Here is a 19,453-nt window from a genome sequence, read left to right as displayed (position 1 = left end):
TATTTGCAAATGACATATCGGACAAAGGGCTAGTATCCAAACTCTATAAAGAACTCACCAAACTCCACACGCCAAAAACAAATAATCCTGTGAAGAAATGGGCAGAAGACATGTAGACACTTCTCTAAAGAAGACAACCAGATGGCCAACAGGCACATAAAAAGATGCTCATTGTCACTCCTCATCAGGGAAATACAAATCAAAACCACACTCAGTTATCACCTCACGCCAGACAGAGTGGCTAAAATAAGCAAATCAGGAGACTATATATGCTGGAGAGGATGTGGAGAAACGGGGACCCACTTGTACGGTTAGTTGGAATGCAAACTGGTGCAGCCACTCTGGAAAAAAGTATGGCGGTTCCTCAAAAAATTAAAAATAGATCTACCCTATGACCCAGTAATAGCACTGCCAGGAATTTACCAAGGGATACAGGAGTGCTGATACATAGGGGCACTTGTCCCCAATGTTTATAGCAGCACTTTCAACAATAGCCAAATTATGGAAAGAGCCTCAATGTCCATCAACTGATGAATGGATAAAGAAGTTGTGGTTTATATATACAATGGAATACTACTTGGCAATGAGAAAGAATGAAATATGGCCTTTTGTAGCAATGTGGATGGAACTGTAGAATGTTATGCTAAGTGAAATAAGTCATACAGAGAAAGACAGACACCATATATTTTTTTTCTCTTATATGGATCCTGAGAAACTTGACAGAAGACCATGGGGAGGGGCAGGGAAAAAAAGTTAGAGAGGGAGGGAGCCAAACCATAAGAGACTCTTAAAAACTGAGAAGAAACTGAGGGTTGATGGGAGGTGAGGGGGAGAAGGGAAAGTGGGTGATGGGCATTGAGGAGGGCACCTTTTGGGATCAATACTAGGTGTTGCATGGAAACCAGTTTGAAAATAAATTTCATATTAAAAGGATCCAGAATACTTTACAATGAAATGTCTGGTACATATTAGGAGTTTAAGTAAATGCTACTATTATAATACAATAAATATTTTCACAATCAGATCACATTTAAATTGGTTTAAAATATTAAGTACTGAAACTACAAAATTTGTCAAAATAATCATTAACATGGGGGGCTATATATAATGGCATATATATATGTATATATGTATATATACATATATATATTAAAAGAAATAAAAATTATAAAATATTTGGCAAATTTCAGAATTGAAGACCACTACTTTGCTATCTGAAATTGAGAATTTCGATCATTTTAATTCTCTACTTACTACTTTAAATGTATGAGTCAGTATTCTACCTTGAAACTTTTTAAAAGGTAATTATGAGATAAATTTTCATTTTAACTGTATAATCCTTGAAGCAGTCTCAATGTGAAATACTATATAGGACTTGCGAAAACAATATGTTTAGGTAAAGAAATTAGTCCTGAAACTATTTTTTAAATAACTGATTAAGTCATAACTGAAGTAGATGGATGTTTATGGAGGTATAAGAAGAAAAGTTTATAGCACAACTAGACAACAATAAAACATACATTTGGTTAGAAAAAAAATCCCTCATGTAATATAAAAGGAAAAAATTCAATGGTATGAAATTTGGGGGAATTACTTAGTAGGCAAAGAGCAAACTAAACTAGAACAACATCCATCTAAGAGGAAGATGACAGTTAGGGCTGTTTTTGTTTGTTTTTATCCATGTTTGAAGAGACTAACTTACATTAACGTGAACAAAAGTAATCATTATTTCACTAGTTGTATTGAAACTCCTCTTGTTTTAAATCCACTCACCCATAACTGTATTTATTTTGTGATATTTGCTTTCTTTTAAAATAGAAAAATTTGCTCTAGTGCCATCAAGAGACCTAGATGGGGGTGTGGGGACAGCAATGAAGGCAGGGTGTATTGCAGTAACACCATGTTCAGGCATTCTCTGTCCCATGCTGGGCATTTCAGTACTGGGCTTCTGTCAGGCAAGAAGAGAGAGTGAAACATCTATCTCAGACGGACTGTCTGAGACTCCCTGTAGGGAGACAATGGGTATGAAAACTCCTCTCTGCCAAGAAGCAGGAATGTGCGTTGCCTTTTTGCACAAGAAGAAACTATGCCTGGTTTTTATGGAAATAGTGGACACTTACAGATGCCTCAGGCAGTGAGACACATTCAGAACACGGTTTTTTAAATTTCTAGGTTGACTTATTTATTTTGAGACAGACTGAGACAGCATGAGCGAGGAAAGGGGCAAACAGAGCGAGAAATCTAAGCAGGCTCCACACTGCCAGCGCACAGCCTGATGGGGCTGCAATTCATGAAACCCCGAGATCATGACCTGAGCCGAAACCAAGAGTTAGGTGGATGTTTAACCAACCAAGCCACTCAGGTGCCCCAGAACAGTTTTTAAAATGACCTTTTGGGGGCGCCGGGGTGGCTCAGTCAGTTAAGTGTCCAACTTCAGCTCAGGTCATGATCTTGTGGTTCACGAGTTTGAGCCCACTTTGGGCTCTGTGCTGACAGCTCGGAGCCCGGAGCCTGCTTTCGATTCTTTGTCTCCCTCTCTCTCTGACCCTCACCCCATTCATGATCTGTCTCTGTCTCAAAAATAAATAAAAGTTAAAAAAAATAAAAAAAAAATAAAATGACCTTTTGGGGATACCTCAATGGCTTAGTTGGTTAGGTCTCTGACTTTGGCTCACATTATAATCTCGCAGTTTGCCAGTTCAAGCCCCTCCAGATCTCTCCCCCTCTGTCAGCACCATCCCCCTTGTTCTCTTTCTCTGTAATATATAAAATCAACATTTTAAATATTATTAAAAAATTAAAATTAGGGTTTGTGTCAAATGTAATGTTTACTATTTTTGTAACTTTATTCATTTTGAAAGAGGGATCGGGGGATGGACAGAGAGAAGGGAGACAGACAGAGAGAGAGAGAGAGAGAGAGAGAGAGAGAGAATGAGAGAGAGAAAGAGAATCCCAAGCAGACTCCACACTGTCAGTGCAGAGTCCAATGCAGGGGCAGAACCCAGGAACTTTGAGATCATGACCTGAGCTGAAATCAAGAGTCCAATGCTTAATCAATCCGTCCAATGCTGAGTACTCCCTCTCCTGGCACCCCATGTAACATTTACCTTTTTAAACATTAAATTATTTTGCCAAAAAAGGGAAGATATGAATGCATTTCATGTTGTACATACTTTATAAGTACAGTCATATGTGAGTAAAATAATTCACATGGCCCTCCCTAAAGATAGTCACTATAAAGTTTTCTCATCTTTCTTAAAAAATTAATATATTCACATAAATAGGATCAGTCTGCCTGCAGAAAAATATTTTCAACTCACTTTGTTTACTTATCAGTTTATCTTAGAGTTTGTTCATTTAAGGATATATTTCTACTTCATGCATTTTAACCACTACTTACTATCATTCATAGCAAAAATACATCATACCTCTTTTGATGAACATCTATGTTATTTCCAATTTTATTGTTATTACAGGTAATGTACATTTTTAAACATGTGTACACATTACTTGGATAAATAACTGATCATGGGATTGTTGGGCTTAATATTACAAGTAATTTAATTTTAATAGATATTAACAAATAATGCTTCAAAGCCACTGTAACAATTTACATTTTACCCAATAGTGTAGAAAATATTTTATTTTTTTATTATTTCATTAATATTACCTATTATCAGTCTTTTAATTTTTATTCTGATACAAGTGGAAAAGTCATATATTATTGTGCTAACTTAGATTTTCATGATTAGTATAATGTTGAGCATCTCTCTATGTGCCTAATTATGAAATTTGTATTCTTTTGTGAATTACCTTGACTAATTTTTTTTCTCACATTGTCTTTATTCAGTAAAATAATCACTTTTTTCTGATACATATGCTCTAAAGACTTTTGCTTAGTTTATTTTCTGTATTCACTTGCTTATCATGTCCCTTGTCATAAAAAATAAAATATTTTTACACAGCTTCTATTTATATATTATTTAATATATATAAGCTTATACATAAGCTTATATATATTGATTTATATAGCTTATACATACACATAAGCTTGATTTATAAGCTTATACATATTGATTTAATAAATAAATTTAAATATTATATATATATATTTATAAATATATTACATTTATTTAATAGTTTCTGGGTTTTGTGTCTTAAAAAATGTTCCATACCCCAAAACCATAAAATATTTTTTTTTCCTAAATTTTAAATTTTTTGTACTCTTTAAGCTTTATATTCGTATGCTTTGGAGGTAGAACTCTATCTTTTTTTTTCCCCCATAAATGAGTAGACACATCCCAACCCCTTCTTTGTGTGTGCTTTTTAGGGGTATAATTAATGCCAGGGGCGATGGATTGACCTGGAACCACTGTTTTTAATTCATGTAATTACTAAACTGCTTTAAACATTGCCTTAAGGCTTTTTTCATCTCTTTTGGTTTTTAAGACCATAGTGTTCTCCTTTTCACCTCTTATATTTGAAGTTTATACCTGTGATGTTTTAGGCTATGGTTTCTTGCTCTCTGGTCAATATAGTCCAATCTGCATTCTGGCTAGAAATTTCTCATTATTTCTAATCACTCATGAATACCTTTCAATTTTTCAGTGCTGTTATCAATTTCTTTTGTTAATGTTTTCCATTGCTTTTTATGAATATAGAAGGCAATGTCTGGCTTAATTGTCTGCTTGCTCCTTTGACTCATTTGTAATATGACAGATGCATTCAACTAGAATGCAAATTCTTTGAGAATGGCAATCATAATTCTAGATGAATACCTTGCCTGCTATCTAGCAGATCTTTGGTAATTAAATAATGTTTAATGTAGATAAATGAATGGAAATCTGGGCAATAAATAAGAATCAGATTTTCAGATAGCCTTTAACCATATCATCCTGTACCATCTTTTTAATAAAAGATTTTTAAGTTTAATTATTTACTTTGAGAGAAAGAGAGCACGTACGCACACACACACAAGTGGGGGGCGGGGGGGAAGGCAGAGAGAGAATCCCAAGCAGAGCCTGATGTGGGGATTGATCCTGCAACCGTGAGATCATGACCTTAATCAAAACCAAGAGTTGGTTACTTAGCTGACAGAGCCACCCAGGCACCCCAACATATTTTTTTCCTGATAACATAATGTTTTAAGTTATTTTTTCCTTTTTGCAACGTGTAAACTCCCATCAATACTTTTAGTATATATATTTTTTATGGTTAAAAAGAAATACAAAATGAGCTTACTGAAAGTTGAAACACAAATCTTTTTCATCAAGTGAATTTGTGTGTGTGTGTAAACTGTGAATGTTTAAAAATATCACAAGGCATTCACATGTATTCATAAGTAGTAGTCAGTATTTTTAAGAATTACTTCTAATGCTAAGGTAAAGAGAGACAAAGCAGTTTTTAAAAATATTTCAGTCTTGCTCTTAAAATTCCCATTTGCATTTATGAATTATAGACATGTAGAATTGGGCTTTGTTGAGGATGAAGAAAGCTACAAAAGAATATTGAAACACAATAAGTGAAAGTCCAATAATCTACAAGATCATAACTTTCCTCGGGTCCAAATAAAAGCTGAGATCCCAAGGCAACAAGATGAAAAATCCAGAGTGATAGGCCTCTTTCAGGAAAAAATGAGATCAATGAAGTGTCATACCATTGGCAAAGCATAGGAGGAAAAACAAAGTGCCATAAAAATAGAATTTTAAGAAAGCCAAAATGGTAAAGAATTGTTAAAACGAAGTTTGGTTTAAAGGGAAAATTTAGAATCCCTGGGAAACTGGCACAAGAAATTTCTTTCACTGAATTCATGAAAAATATTGAAGGCGTAGCAGGAAACCTGAGAGAAATCCTTATGTGTCTCTCATATATGAAACCCACTCTATCCCCTAGATTTTTCTTTCATACAAAAGAAATTCCTTAAACCACTGGGGATGGGGAGAGAGACTTTCCCACTCCTAGAAGCAGGACAAAAGTTCCACTGACTGTGAAGGGTGTATAGAAACAAAAACCACCTGCCACTAGAAAGGGGGGAAGGAAAGCTTTCCTTCCTCAAACGTGAAGTGAGTTATCAAGATTAGCTGCCCTTGGGGCACCTGGGTGGCTCAGTTGGTTAAGTGGCTGACTTCGGCTCAGGTCATGATCTCGCGGTCTGTGAGTTCGAGCCCCGCGTTGGGCTCTGTGCTGACAGCCCAGAGCCTGGAGCCTGTTTTAGATTGTGTGTCTCCCTCTCTCTGACCCTCCCCCGTTCATGCTCTGTCTCTCTCTGTCTCAAAAATAAATAAACGTTAAAAAAAAATTAAAAAAAAAAAAAGATTAGCTGCCCTTGAGGGAGGGGTAGAAGCCAAAGCCACAGGGAACCTGAAGGAGGAGTCATACCACCCTTGGTCCTACCATAACTTTGCTACTCACAACAAGCAACACTAGTCTTGGAGAAAGGTAAGAATCTCTACTGCCACAGGTCCAAAGCACAGGTACACTGATGTTGATGGAACAGGAGAAACAAAGCTGTTTGCCCCTGGAAGCAAAGCTGTTTCCTCCTAGATACAAAAACAAAACAAAACAACAACCAAATAAACAAACAAAACCCAGACAAACAAACAACACAGGTGTTTGCCACTCTGGGGCTGTAGCAGAACATCATCTCCAGGCCAAGCGTTCCCACACCACATGGTGGACACTGGCTGCTAAGGGAGAAGAGGCATAGGAAGACTCAACTCAAAACCTGATACCTAAGACCAAAACTGAACCAAGAAAATGGAGAACCCCTCTTCCACGCCCCAGGAGTTTCTCACTTAGTAACATATCACAATAATCTCTCTGAGGGAAAGGTGAGAGTGTAGACAAAGGCATTAAGGCAGCTGAGAATGGAGTATTAAAAGCTGAGGAATGAGCAGGCATACTCAAATCTCCATATAAAGCACAAGGTAGTATCAACCCATCACTGGAGAGATATGAAAGCTTTGGTTTACCAAAGGTAACTAACTATAATAAGAACAAAATCCATACACCTAACTCACTGAGATAAAATGACCAACAGAAGAGGTACAGCTATCAATAGAATCTGACCCAAACATAACCTTGATGTGTAAACCTTCAAAATAAAACTATGAGTTATCAATATCTACCTCAATAGTTCAAATGAAAAGACTGATAATACTGTGCATTGGTGAAAAGGCAGAAAAACTGGAACTCTCACACTTGATGTTGGGAAAGCAAAATTACCCAGCCACATTGAAAAATAGTTTGGACAGACTGAACAGTTTACAGTTTAGTAGTTTCTTATAAAGTTATACAAGATCTTATCATATTACCAGGCAATCCACTTGCATAAACAAAAACACATGTCTACACAGTGTACTATACACAAGTGTTTATAATAGCTTTCTTCATAACTGACTAAACTTGAAACAACCCAAATGAACCTCAACTGGTAAACGCATAAACATTTTGGGGTACATCCATACAGCATAATATAACCTAACAAAAAATTTAATAGATATATTCAACAACATGGAGAAATCTCAAAAGCATTATCTAAGAGATGAAAGCCAAACTCAATAGCTATTCACTATATGATCATTTTTTTCTGACATTTAAGAAAAGATAAAGCTACAGAAAAAAAAAAAAAAAAACAAACCAGAGCAGAATAGAAATTAGACTATTAGTTTTTAGGAATGTGAGGGAACATTGTGGGGAGATGGAAATATTCTAATTTGATTGTGGTGATGATTATTCATCTGGATACATTGAACTACTCCCTTAAAAAAAGTTGAATTTTGGGGCGTCTGGGTGTCTCAATCAGTTAAGCATCTTGCCTTCGACCTAGGTCACGATCTCACGGCTCATGAGTTCAAGTCCTGTGTCAGAATCTATGCTGATGGCTCAGAGCCTGGAGCCTGTTTCAGATTCTGTGTCTCCCTCTCTCAGCCCCTTCCCCATTCACACACTGTCTGTCTGTGTCTCTCTCTCTCTCTCTCTCTCGCAAATATAACTAAACATTAAAAAAATGTTTAAAAAGGTTAATTTTACTATATGCAAATTATGATGCAATAAAGATGATTTTTAAAAATAAAGTTATAAAAATGGCTAGAGTTTATCAGAAGAAAAATACAGAGGTTCAGAATAAAATTTGTAGCCATTTTTAGATAGACCAAAAGAATATCATTTAATTCAACCATTTTTGTTAGGAAAAAAAGGAAGAGAAAAAGATCCATTACCTAAAGATTTTTCTCTATATGATACCAAATAACTAATGTGAGTCACATTTAATCTAATATTTTTGACTCTAAATATATTTCAATATATCTGGTAATGCTCATCATCAAACTAATCAGTGGTAAAGAGGGTATAGAATATATATACTCATGGCTAGGTACTCTAGTTTTGTTCACTTCACAAATCATGACTGTGGTATCCAAAAGTGACATAATTTTCTCTTTGGCATAACGTAAAGTAGTATATGCAATGGAAATTATTTATTAGCAACAGTTCTATGACTTGCGATACACAGCAAATAAGAAATGTTTTCATTTATCTGGAGAGCCAGTGCTGTCTATGACTGGAAATAATTTTAATGTCTATGTATTTTGTGATTCTGGACAGAATTATTGGACAGAAAATTAACTCAGATGATATTGTTCAATGGCCAGAAATATAACATTTTAGAAATCATGCCACACCTAGTACTCCTTACACTTAAAAATATAAATGATAAGCAAAAGTGCCATTTGAGATGTTACAATTGGAGAAAAATGATGAGAGGTGAAGAGGTGCTCTTGTACCTCTTGTCTAGGGAAAGTGTTGTCTTAGAACCTCTCAAGAGCTCTTATTCTTATTTTTAAACACTTTTTTAATTTCAAAAGACATAATTCTAAGCCTTGCAAAATGCTTAAAGTGTTTCAAATAAAAAGAACAAAAGTGATATTAAAATAAAATAATGAAAAAAAGAACTAGGAGCATAAAGGTGAGTGAAAATATTATTTGTTATCACCTGTATGTTTAAATGAAGTTTCAAAACAGTCTTACTATTGTTTTTTATTCCCCAGGTGTCATTTGGACAACTGCCTAATGACTATTAGAACATCGGCAATTTGGTTGCAAAATTAGGAGCAATAGTAACTCACTGTGACATTTGTAATGGGATGTTAAAATTAAAGGTTGGAATATGAGCCAAAATGATGAAAAAAATCAAAGCAAGTGTGAGAAAAAAAAAAAAAACAGTTCTCATATTTTACAAAGAACTATATCAGAACTGTTTCCACAGCTCTTGGGGACCTCAACAGGATGAATGGTGTAAAGGGAAGACAATGTAAAGGTAAGAGAACTTTGGAGAGGCTGCTTTTCTGTAATTCTCTAGTCCTTGCCCTTCAATCTCCCAAGGCTATAGGAAAGAGAGATTGAAGGAATGCCCTTCACCTCAACTCTAGTGATGGAGCTTCCATGTGACGTTTTTAATGTTTGTTTGTTTATTTATTTATTTATTTATTTATTTATTTATTTATTTATTCATATATTTATTTATTGAGAGAGAGAGAAAGAGAATGAGAATGAGAAGAACGGGGGTTGAGGGGGCAGGCAGAGACAGAGAGGGAGAGGGAGAATCCCAAGCAGGCTCCATACCTAGTGTGGAGCCCGATTTGGGGCTTGATCTCATGAAATAGAAGATCATGACCCGAACCAAAATCAATAGTCATACACTCAACCAACTGAGCCATGCAGGCACCCCTGAGAGATCTTTGAATTGAGTTCTCAATTGTCAGTTTTCCCAAATGCACATAACTCATGCCTGAGAAAGTTTTATATCTGAAAAAGCTAAGTGGTGGTTGATTTGCACTATATCTGTATTCCCAGAGTTTACCAGGGCAGATGTTTTTCAGATTATTGTTTAGACCACACAGGAGAGAATGTTGGCATAGGAATGTCTTCTGTCCAGTACAACGTAGCTCAGCTGGGTACAAGGACTCAAACAGTAACAAAATGGATATGAACTGGATATTCAGAATGCAAAGTCACAAGCATAAAATCTCATACACGTTGTCCAAGGGAAATTAAATTAGATCTAACAGAAAACTCCCCAAAATCTTGCACATGCACACACACAAACATACAGACACACATACCTAAACTCCTCAAGAGAGTAAATTTTAAAGACTTGTCATGCTCATAGAGAGGTCAGTTTACAAAGGGATTAATTCAAATAAGACCCTTGCTATCTCTGTATCACTGTACCCCTTTCACCAGTTCCCACCAATGTTAAGCAATGAGTCAGCACTGGTAGTTGACCAACAAGTTGGGATGGGTAGCAGGGAAAATAAATGCATGGCAGAGAAAGATAAGGAACCAAATATGGCCTCCTTTCCTTTTCCAGGCTTCTAGCCAGAAGACAACACAAGTTTTCAAGTTTTGCTATGGAAAGTTCTGCCAATAAGAGACTTATGCTACAAAATAAATTTTCAAGACCAAATGGGAGACAAAAATAAAGTTATGCTTTAGATAGGTCAGAGCCACATTTTTGATATATTGGTTACACAGACAATGGCTATTACCATTCCCCTAAAATCCTCTCAAAATGGAGAGTGTCATGGTAACTTGTTCAGCTTGCATCATGGATATTATCTTTCCCCACAATTTGAGCTAGCATTTCCTAATCTAAGAACTTAAAGTCATGTCAGCCAAGTATGATTTGTCAAACTTGTCTTTTACTCAGAAATCTGTATTAACCTAAGCAACATTACAATTATAGTCAATGTTCACAATAGTAGCCCTAGGTTAATAAAGGATTCCCAAGTGATTTCTTAAGTAACAAATAAAAATCACATAATGCTAAGAATAATTAAGAAACTGGGTAGAATGCATTTCTTTATTTTGATTTATCATGAAAACTGGAAATTTAGTTAAAATGTGCAAAAAATTATACTCATAAGAATATCTATTGATATAATGGTTATATTTGTAATAATACTCTAATATATTTTGGAGATTACCAAGTATTTTCACATTCTCTGTTTTGATCTTACCAGCAATTTAGAATTTACAAGATAAGACATGTCTTTATAGAAGTTCTAGAGCTATCTCAGCTATTATGTATATGCATGTATTTGTGGTTCATTGTATGCATGCATTTGCAGCACAAGTAGCACACATTTGTCCATGCTTATGCCTAGGTATATATGCCTATGTTGTGTGGAAATAAATAAGGGGAAATATATCTTTGTGTTCACCAAAATTCATTAGCCACATGGCCAATTACATTTTTTTAATGACAACGTACTTTGGAATCCAGATTTCAAGCTACTCCTATTCATGTCAACTTTTCACAGAAGACATATATATTCGCTTAGAGGTTTTTTTTTTTTCCCAAATATCTCATATACTCCATGAGAAACATAAAAAAAATATGAGAAATATATGTTTGCAAATTAACTATGAAACTGAGCCCATATTTCCGGACTCAAATCTCCACTGAATTCTGGAAACAAAAACATCTTATTGACAGACAATGGGAGTTAGTACGTGCTAACGGGCTATAACCTTGCTACTCAGTGGGGCAATATCTATTAGAATCTCAGGAATTGCAAATGCTCACAAATCTCTTCTTAGCAGTTTTAATTAGGAAATGTCTGATGACTGACAAATGTGTCCATTATTTTCTTTAATGGTTGGTCAGAGTCTGTATCTCTCAGAATCTTTGAGCATTCCCTTATGAGAAAGTTCAGAGTCAATGTCAGAAAAATGAGACTGATATGCACCTGGAATCTAAGAGCAGAGAGTAAAAGGTTGTTCTTAATTTTAAAATGTTTTCCAAGGCATACTCACTCCTTAAAGTACATGGGAACTTTCTAACAAAATTCATTACTGATATCTCAATATGTTAGTTGCATCACCATAAAATTAGTTCATTAGACACACGAGAAATTCCTAGAGAGTTATACAATGCTGAGGTTCACTGACATTCAAAAACAAATGGTGACCTTTTCCCTTTTATCAGGAACAAGACAAAGATATTCACTCTTGCTACTTTTATTCAACATAGTAGTGAAGTCGTAGTCACAGCACTCAGACAACAAAACAAAATAAAAGGGATCCAAATTGGTAACAAAGAAGTAAAACTCACTATTTGCAGATGGCATGATACTATACATAGAAAACTGAAGATTCCACCAAAAAACTATTAAAACTGATAAATAAATTCAGTAAGATTGCAGGAAAAAAAATGAATATAGAGAAATCTATTGCATTTCTATACACTAATAATGAAGCAGCAGAAAGAGAAATTAAGAACACAATCCCATTTACAATTGCACCAAAAAAAAAAAAAAATACCTAGGAATAAACGTAATCAAAAAGGTGAAAGACCTATACTCTGAAAACCATAAAACACTGATGAAAGAAATTCAAGATGACACAAATGGAAAGATATTCCATGCTCATGGATTAGAAGAACAAATATTGTTAAAATGTTTATACTATCCAAAGAAGTCTAGAGATTCATGCACTCTCTACAAAAATATCAACCGACCTAGAACAAACAATTCTAAACTGTGTATGGAATCACAAAAGAACTTAAATAGCCAAAACAACCTTGAAAAAGAAAAACAAAACAGGACATATCACAATTCCAGACTTCAAGTTATATTACAAAGCTGTACTAATCAAAACAGTATGGTAACAACAAACAAAACTAAAAGGCAACCTACTGAATGGGAGAAGGTATTTGCAAATGACATATCCAATAAGGGGTTAGTATCCAAAATATGTAAAGAGTTTATATAGCTCAACACACCCAAATAAATAATCCAATTAAAAATGGACAGAAGACATGAACAAGCATTTCTCCTAAGAAGACATACAGATGGCCAATAGACACAAAAAAGATGCTCAACATTACTCATCATGAGGAAAAAGTACATCAAAACCACATTGAGATATTACCTCATTCTTGTCAGAATGGCTAAAATCAAAAGCTCAAGAAACAGCAAGTATTGGCAAGGATGTAGAGAAAAAGGAACCCTCATGCACTGTTGGTGGGAATGCAAACTGGTGCAGCCACTGTGGAAGACAGTATGGAGGCTACTCAAAAAATAAAAAAAATAAAAAAATAGGACTACCTAATGATCTAATAATCATGCTGCTTGTATTTATCCAAAGAATAAAAAAAATACAATTTGAAAGGATATATGCACCCCTATGTTTATTGCAGCATTATTTATAATAGACAAATTATTAAAGCAGTCTAAGTGTCCATTGATAGATGAATGGATGAATAAGATGGGATGCATGTGCGCACACATACATACACACACACACACACATACTCACACACACACACACAATGGGGTATTATTCACACATAAAAAAGAATGAAATCTTAGCATTTGCAATGACATGGATAGAGCAAGAGAGTATAATGGTACGTGAAATAAACCAGTCAGAGAAAGATAAATACCCTATGATTTCACTCATATGTGGAATTTAGGAAATAAAGCAAAAAAAACAAAAAACAAAAAACAAAAAAAGAACAAAGGAAAAAGTCGAGACAAACCAAGAAAAAGACTCTTAACTATAGAAAACAACAGAGGGTTACCAGATGGGAGGTAGATAGGAGGATGGGTGAAATAGGTGAAGATTAAGAGTACACCTATCTTGATGAGCACTGGGAATTATATGAGAATGTTAAATCACTCTAATTGTATACCTGAAAGTAATATAATACTATGTTATGTACATGGACTAAAAATAAAATACACACACACACACACACACACACACACACACACACACACACAATGGACCTTTAGGACATACCAGAAATTCATACAGCGTTATACAATGGTGAAGTTCATTGACATCCAAGAACAAATGGTGATCTCTAGAAAATGATAATCTTACACTAAGATTGGTGTCCTTTGGGAACAGATTATATCCTGTAATCTGTTGTAAGTAGGTGCTCTAGGACCACTTAGAGGAGAGGCCTGGAATTGTTTCTGGAGTTCTGAAGTGGGTGTTAAGTTGGTCGTCATTTGTGTGTAAGTGTGGGGAGTGGGGAGTGGGGGGATAGTGGGGGGGATGGGGGTGTGGGTGGTGCTGGCAGTGGTGGTTCTGGTAGTATTTTACGATTTACAATGATGAAAAATAATTCATGCCCCGGGTATAATACCATATATTTCAAACTGACAAACTGGAAAAACTGCTGGATTCTAAAATCCATGGAGGGAGAATGGAGATGCCAGGGATAGAATTGAGCTGAAGATCCTTCAGATGCTGGACAAGCAAACACACAAATAAGGTACTATGCTTTGGTAGTCAACAGATTATCTTCAAACATGTTATTTAGAGAATATGTTCAGCACAGACAGACTCATCTTTCCTCCTGGCTACACTTCTCTTCATATTATCAGAAAAGACATCCTATGTTGCAATCCTGTCCAAAGTTATTCTTTATTCTCCAATTTAAAGGCTTTTGCAAATACCTTCAGTTAAAGGAAGAGTCTGAGGTGTGGAAACATGTACCTACTCCAGATCTCAATCAAATAGAACCCATCATGATATATGTATGTATGTATATATGTATATATATGTATATGAATATATGTATATAAATATATATATGTATATATATGGGGGGGAGAGAGAGAGACCCCCCCAATATATAAAGTGGTTAAGAGCACACGCTTTCTTTTAGTTCCTTTGGCTATTGTAACAAATTACCACAAACCTGGTGACCTCAAATCTCCAGTTAAATTATGGGAGCTTTTGAAATTACAGTTTTTCTGTTATAGCTTCAGGCATTAATAACTTTCAAATTCAGGAAAAATGCTCTGAGTGTTTTTTTTTTTTTTAGTACTTTAAAGATATGGGACGATATGAAAGATTGTTTTAACATGTCTTCTATTTGGATATACATATCCCAGTAGAATTAATTTATACAGTTTAGAAACAAGTACGGCATTAACAGAATGCATACAATAATAAATTTAATAGTAAGCTATCAGTTTTCTATTTTTTTTCCTTTCTGCTGAGAATTATAATTCATCCTGCAATGAAAAATGGATCTTGGACAAGACACCCAAGAAGATAAAAGTGAATTTGATCTTATAAAGAATATCCATCTTGTTCTCTTAGATGGTATAATAATTATACCTAGCAAGAATAGGTAATTAAATTCGCTAACCACTTAGTCTAAATTTGCCTCCTGTTGATATCTCTTTTTACTTTTGACCACAGTGTCCTACTTTATTTTCTTTATGGCACTTATTATTATCTTGTTCATTTATGTGTGTGTTTATTATCTGCTTCCTACTATTTAGATACAAACTAAATATAAAGCTTTGTCCTGTTTACTGCAATAGTCCCATCATTTACAATGGCACCTGGTCCAGCAAAGACATTTGCTGGATGTTTATTGACTGGATGAATAAATAAATAATTAATTAAAATAAATAGTATGAATTTTACAAAATTATGGCAGGAATTCTGGAGAATAAAAAAACTTACAGATTGGTACAGATTTGTCTTTATGGAAGTCTATTTTTTTTTTTTTAATTTTTTTTTTCCAACGCTTTTTATTTATTTTTGGGACAGAGAGAGACAGAGCATGACCGGGGGAGGGGCAGAGAGAGAGGGAGACACAGAATCGGAAACAGGCTCCAGGCTCCGAGCCATCAGCCCAGAGCCTGACGCGGGGCTCGAACTCACGGACCGCGAGATCGTGACCTGGCTGAAGTCGGACGCTTAACCGACTGCGCCACCCAGGCGCCCCTATGGAAGTCTATTTTTAATTACATCATTAATATATCTTTATTTCACAGATGTTTTCAGTACATATTGAGGTAGATATAAGTATCTCAAAGAGACAATTTTCCTTTATCTTTTTAAAAAATATTTTTAAACGTTTATTTATTTTTGAGAGACAGATCATGAGCAGGGGAGGGGCAGAGAGAGAGGGAGACACAAAATCCAAAACAGGATCCAGGCTCTGAGCTGATAGCACAGAGCCCAATGTGGAGCTCCAACCGACAAACTGTGAGATCATGACCTGAGCTGAAGTCAGAGGCTAAACCAACTGAGCCAGCCAGGTGCCCATCCTTTATCTTTTATTTATAGCTACAGTTTCAGCCCACAAGATTCTACAGACTATAGGATACACCACATTTAGGAAGTTTTCCATCAACCTCTGAGAGAAAAAAACAAATCAAAGAATAAATAGAGATGGGAATTTTCTGAAATGCTGTTTTTCTTTCTTTATAGAAAGGATCTGAGCTTACATGAAAGATATTCAAGATATTGATGTTTTATTTACAAACAGCAAAATCTTTATAGCCTTGTACTTCAAACTATACAAATATATCTGAGATTCAGAATTTCTACCAAGCTTACAAAATAATTTGTCAAACCAAAGCATTACCTCTAGTCTTCAGGTTGGATGGTGGATACATAGTCTAGCTAAATTAGTGAATACATATAGAATTTATTTTGTTTCGATTCTAAGAATGATGAATTGTCATTTGCCAAATGTAAGTTCTGTTTTGACATCTTAATCTTATAATGTCTATTATCGTTCTCTTTAATGGTGAGGAGAAAGATTAAGAAAAAAGTATGAAACAGTCTTTGCAAAGCACTATCAAAATGTTAAGTATATTTCAGGTGTGAAATCTACAAAATGTTCTCATAACCTTCATACTGCCAAAACAACAATGTACAGATGTGCCTGGCAGTCAAGTGGCTATTAGAGCTGATCTCTGTTGCTGTGCTGAAATGCAAAGACGCACCAATGTCACTGATAAGATATTGTTATCAAAGTTAGAATTATTAACTGGAACATTCAGTCACAGCACAGGAACTGACATTTTTTAAAGGAAACCAAGACCCTTCTATGTTACATTTTATTTCTTGAAAATTTCTCGTTCAAAATCAGAGCAATCCAAATGAATCTCATGACACAGAATGTGAAAGTCTATTGTCCTTCTAAAATTGTCAATTCTCCATCATGTGAAATCACACTACAAAGAAATGTAGGCAGAGAGCCTCTGCCATATCCAATTTAAGATAAAAATCTTAACTCTAATTAGCAACTCTAAAAATGCTATGGTGGCTTCATATTGCCTTAATCAGTAAACTACAAAAAAAAAAAAAAAAAAAAAAACAGAGAGATTTTTCATTTTAACACTTCATTTGTCACTTGTGGAAAGTGTACATTTTATCATTCAAGGTTTGATTTAAAGTGAACCTGAGTTAAATGAATAATCTCCTTATGCTTCCCTGTTCCCACTAAAAGACAGGAAAGACCACCACTCATTACCACTCATGCTGTAAATAATTTTAATGTGTCTCTGCTCTTATTTTCTCTCCTTCCTCTCTGATTCATTCTGCACTCCACCCTCCAGTTTGATTCTCCTAAAACATGTTTTCATTCACATGATTCTTTGGCTCAAAAGCATTGCCTTCCTCTTAGCCCTTCAGGATTTCATCCAAGCCCCTTCACCTCATATCCCAGGTCTTTTGTTTAATCACCTTCCACTTTCCACCTCTCCTCGGACCCTCTTCCCTGTGACTAAAATCTTAAGTGATCCACTGAAGTTCATCTCATCCTCTTTCTGGAGTACATATTTTTTTTCTTGGTTCAATGGAGTTCTTTGTTCCAAAATATCTTTCCCTCCCTTATAATATTCTTCCTTTAAGATCCAGCCCAAACATCACCTCCTGCAAAGAAAGTTCTCTAAGAATAATCACATAAAGATATCTCCTCCTCCCTGTGGATTCCCACCACATGGACATTCTCCATGAATCATGTATTTCTTTGGGCCAGTTTTGAACTTATTAAATGCTGCAAAGCATTTACATTTTTATGTGTTTATATTCTATCCAAAGGTAGATTATTAACTCCTTGAAGGCAGTGGTCACTTTTTAAAATTCTTTTTATCTCCCGAGATGGCTAGTAAGTACTTTGTTCTTCATATAATAAGCATATAATTAAGGTTCTCTAAATCAAGGATTTTTAAAATATTTAAGAAGTAAATAGATTGTATGTGTGAGGAAACATGATCCCTGAATCATTAGTGAACATGTTTAAAAGTGACTAGTAGTCAAAGACTTGGTTTGATCATTTTTTTATACAGTTTATTTATCTGCAGAGAGAGCGAGAAAGAGCGAGAGAGAGAGAGAGAGAGAGAGAGAGTAGGAGAGGGGAGACAGAGAGAATCCCCAGCCTGATGCGGGGCTTACACTCAGGAACCATGAAAATATAACCTGAACCAAAGGTGGACAGTTAAGCAACTGAACCACACAGGCGCCCCAAGGTTTGCTTGGTTATTGAAGTTATTTTCTACTAATACAAAAGTTACACTACTTAATTACCTGACTGGTTGTTTCCAAGCCATGACATTTATAAAATAAACCATTTTAACAAAGTTTATACATAGATGTTTGCATGTATATGGTTGCATATAAGTAGTAAAACTAGGTACAAAGTTTCTATAAGTAAAACTAGGTCCAAAGTTTATCTGAGACTACAGATATTTCAAGGGCATCACTAGAGAACTCAATTTTAATGATTTATAAAGTAAGAAGCAATATGCAAGAAATGCAATGACAGTGGGACATTGATATCTTTAATGCACTTTGAATGACATGACCAATATGCTTATAAGAATCAAATATTACACAAGTTCTAATGTCCTGTTAAATCTTATGTTCTGCCATAGAGCACTATAGACATATAACTGAAAATCTGCCTTTTCCACAAAGGTGAATAAATAATGTAATTTAATTCCTGTAATGTTTAAAATGGATTGGACAATTCCAAGTTCCATTTTATAATGATGGTTTTAATACACTAGTACGTGAAAAAATGTAGAAATAATGTTACTGAAGAAAATTACATTAACAAATATTTTTAAATAAATAGCAACTTAGGTTCTGGTTAAAATAAGCTCTATGTATGTTGGATTTATCCTTTCACAGTGCTTTATCTGCGAGCAGTTTGATGTCAATATTACACATTGTCACTTACCATCTTTCAGGATGGTTTCTCGCTCAGTGCCATCTATCTTCTGCCGGCCAATCAGGAAACTGGTGGTGTCAGCAAAGTAGATATAATTGGTTTCTGCATGGAAATCTAAAGCACGAGGGTTTACCAGATTCTCTATGGGGATCATGTATTCATCAGCTATCTTGGTATTCAAGTCCATTCCTCTAACAATTCCTGGGCGTCCTTTCCCATAAAAGAGGAACAACTCATTCTTCGGTCCTGCAGAAGAAAGATTACAAACATAAACAACTGATGCTGCCTAATCTTCTTTATACTGCATAATGCCACTGTTTAATTAACTGGCACAATTAGCTTTTTTAAAATTCAATACCAAAAATTAAACTCTAAAATATGCCAAATGTATCTCGATGCAAGAAGGCCAGCTAATTGCATTACTTTAATTAAAACCGAAATTACTTCCGTGAA

The 19,453-nt window shown here is 35.1% G+C and overlaps 1 protein-coding gene across 4 annotated transcripts in view; it reads right to left on the bottom strand.

Moving 5' to 3' along the window:
* The window catches only part of LRP1B (LDL receptor related protein 1B), a 1,890,044-nt gene that overhangs the window by 779,804 nt on the left and 1,090,787 nt on the right, over positions 1 to 19,453 (bottom strand). For all 4 annotated transcript variants that reach the window (XM_058715412.1, XM_058715410.1, XM_058715409.1 and 1 more), the window contains exon 11: positions 19,010 to 19,246. In XM_058715412.1, the coding sequence (XP_058571395.1) occupies positions 19,010 to 19,246 (237 nt within the window). The remainder of the gene's footprint in view (positions 1 to 19,009; positions 19,247 to 19,453) is intronic.

The sequence above is a fragment of the Neofelis nebulosa genome, chromosome 2 (genome assembly GCF_028018385.1).
Source record: "Neofelis nebulosa isolate mNeoNeb1 chromosome 2, mNeoNeb1.pri, whole genome shotgun sequence".
In the NCBI taxonomy this organism is placed as follows: Eukaryota; Metazoa; Chordata; class Mammalia; order Carnivora; family Felidae; genus Neofelis; species Neofelis nebulosa.
Note: the sequence above shows the minus strand (reverse complement) of the source record. Positions and strands in the feature narration are given on the sequence as shown.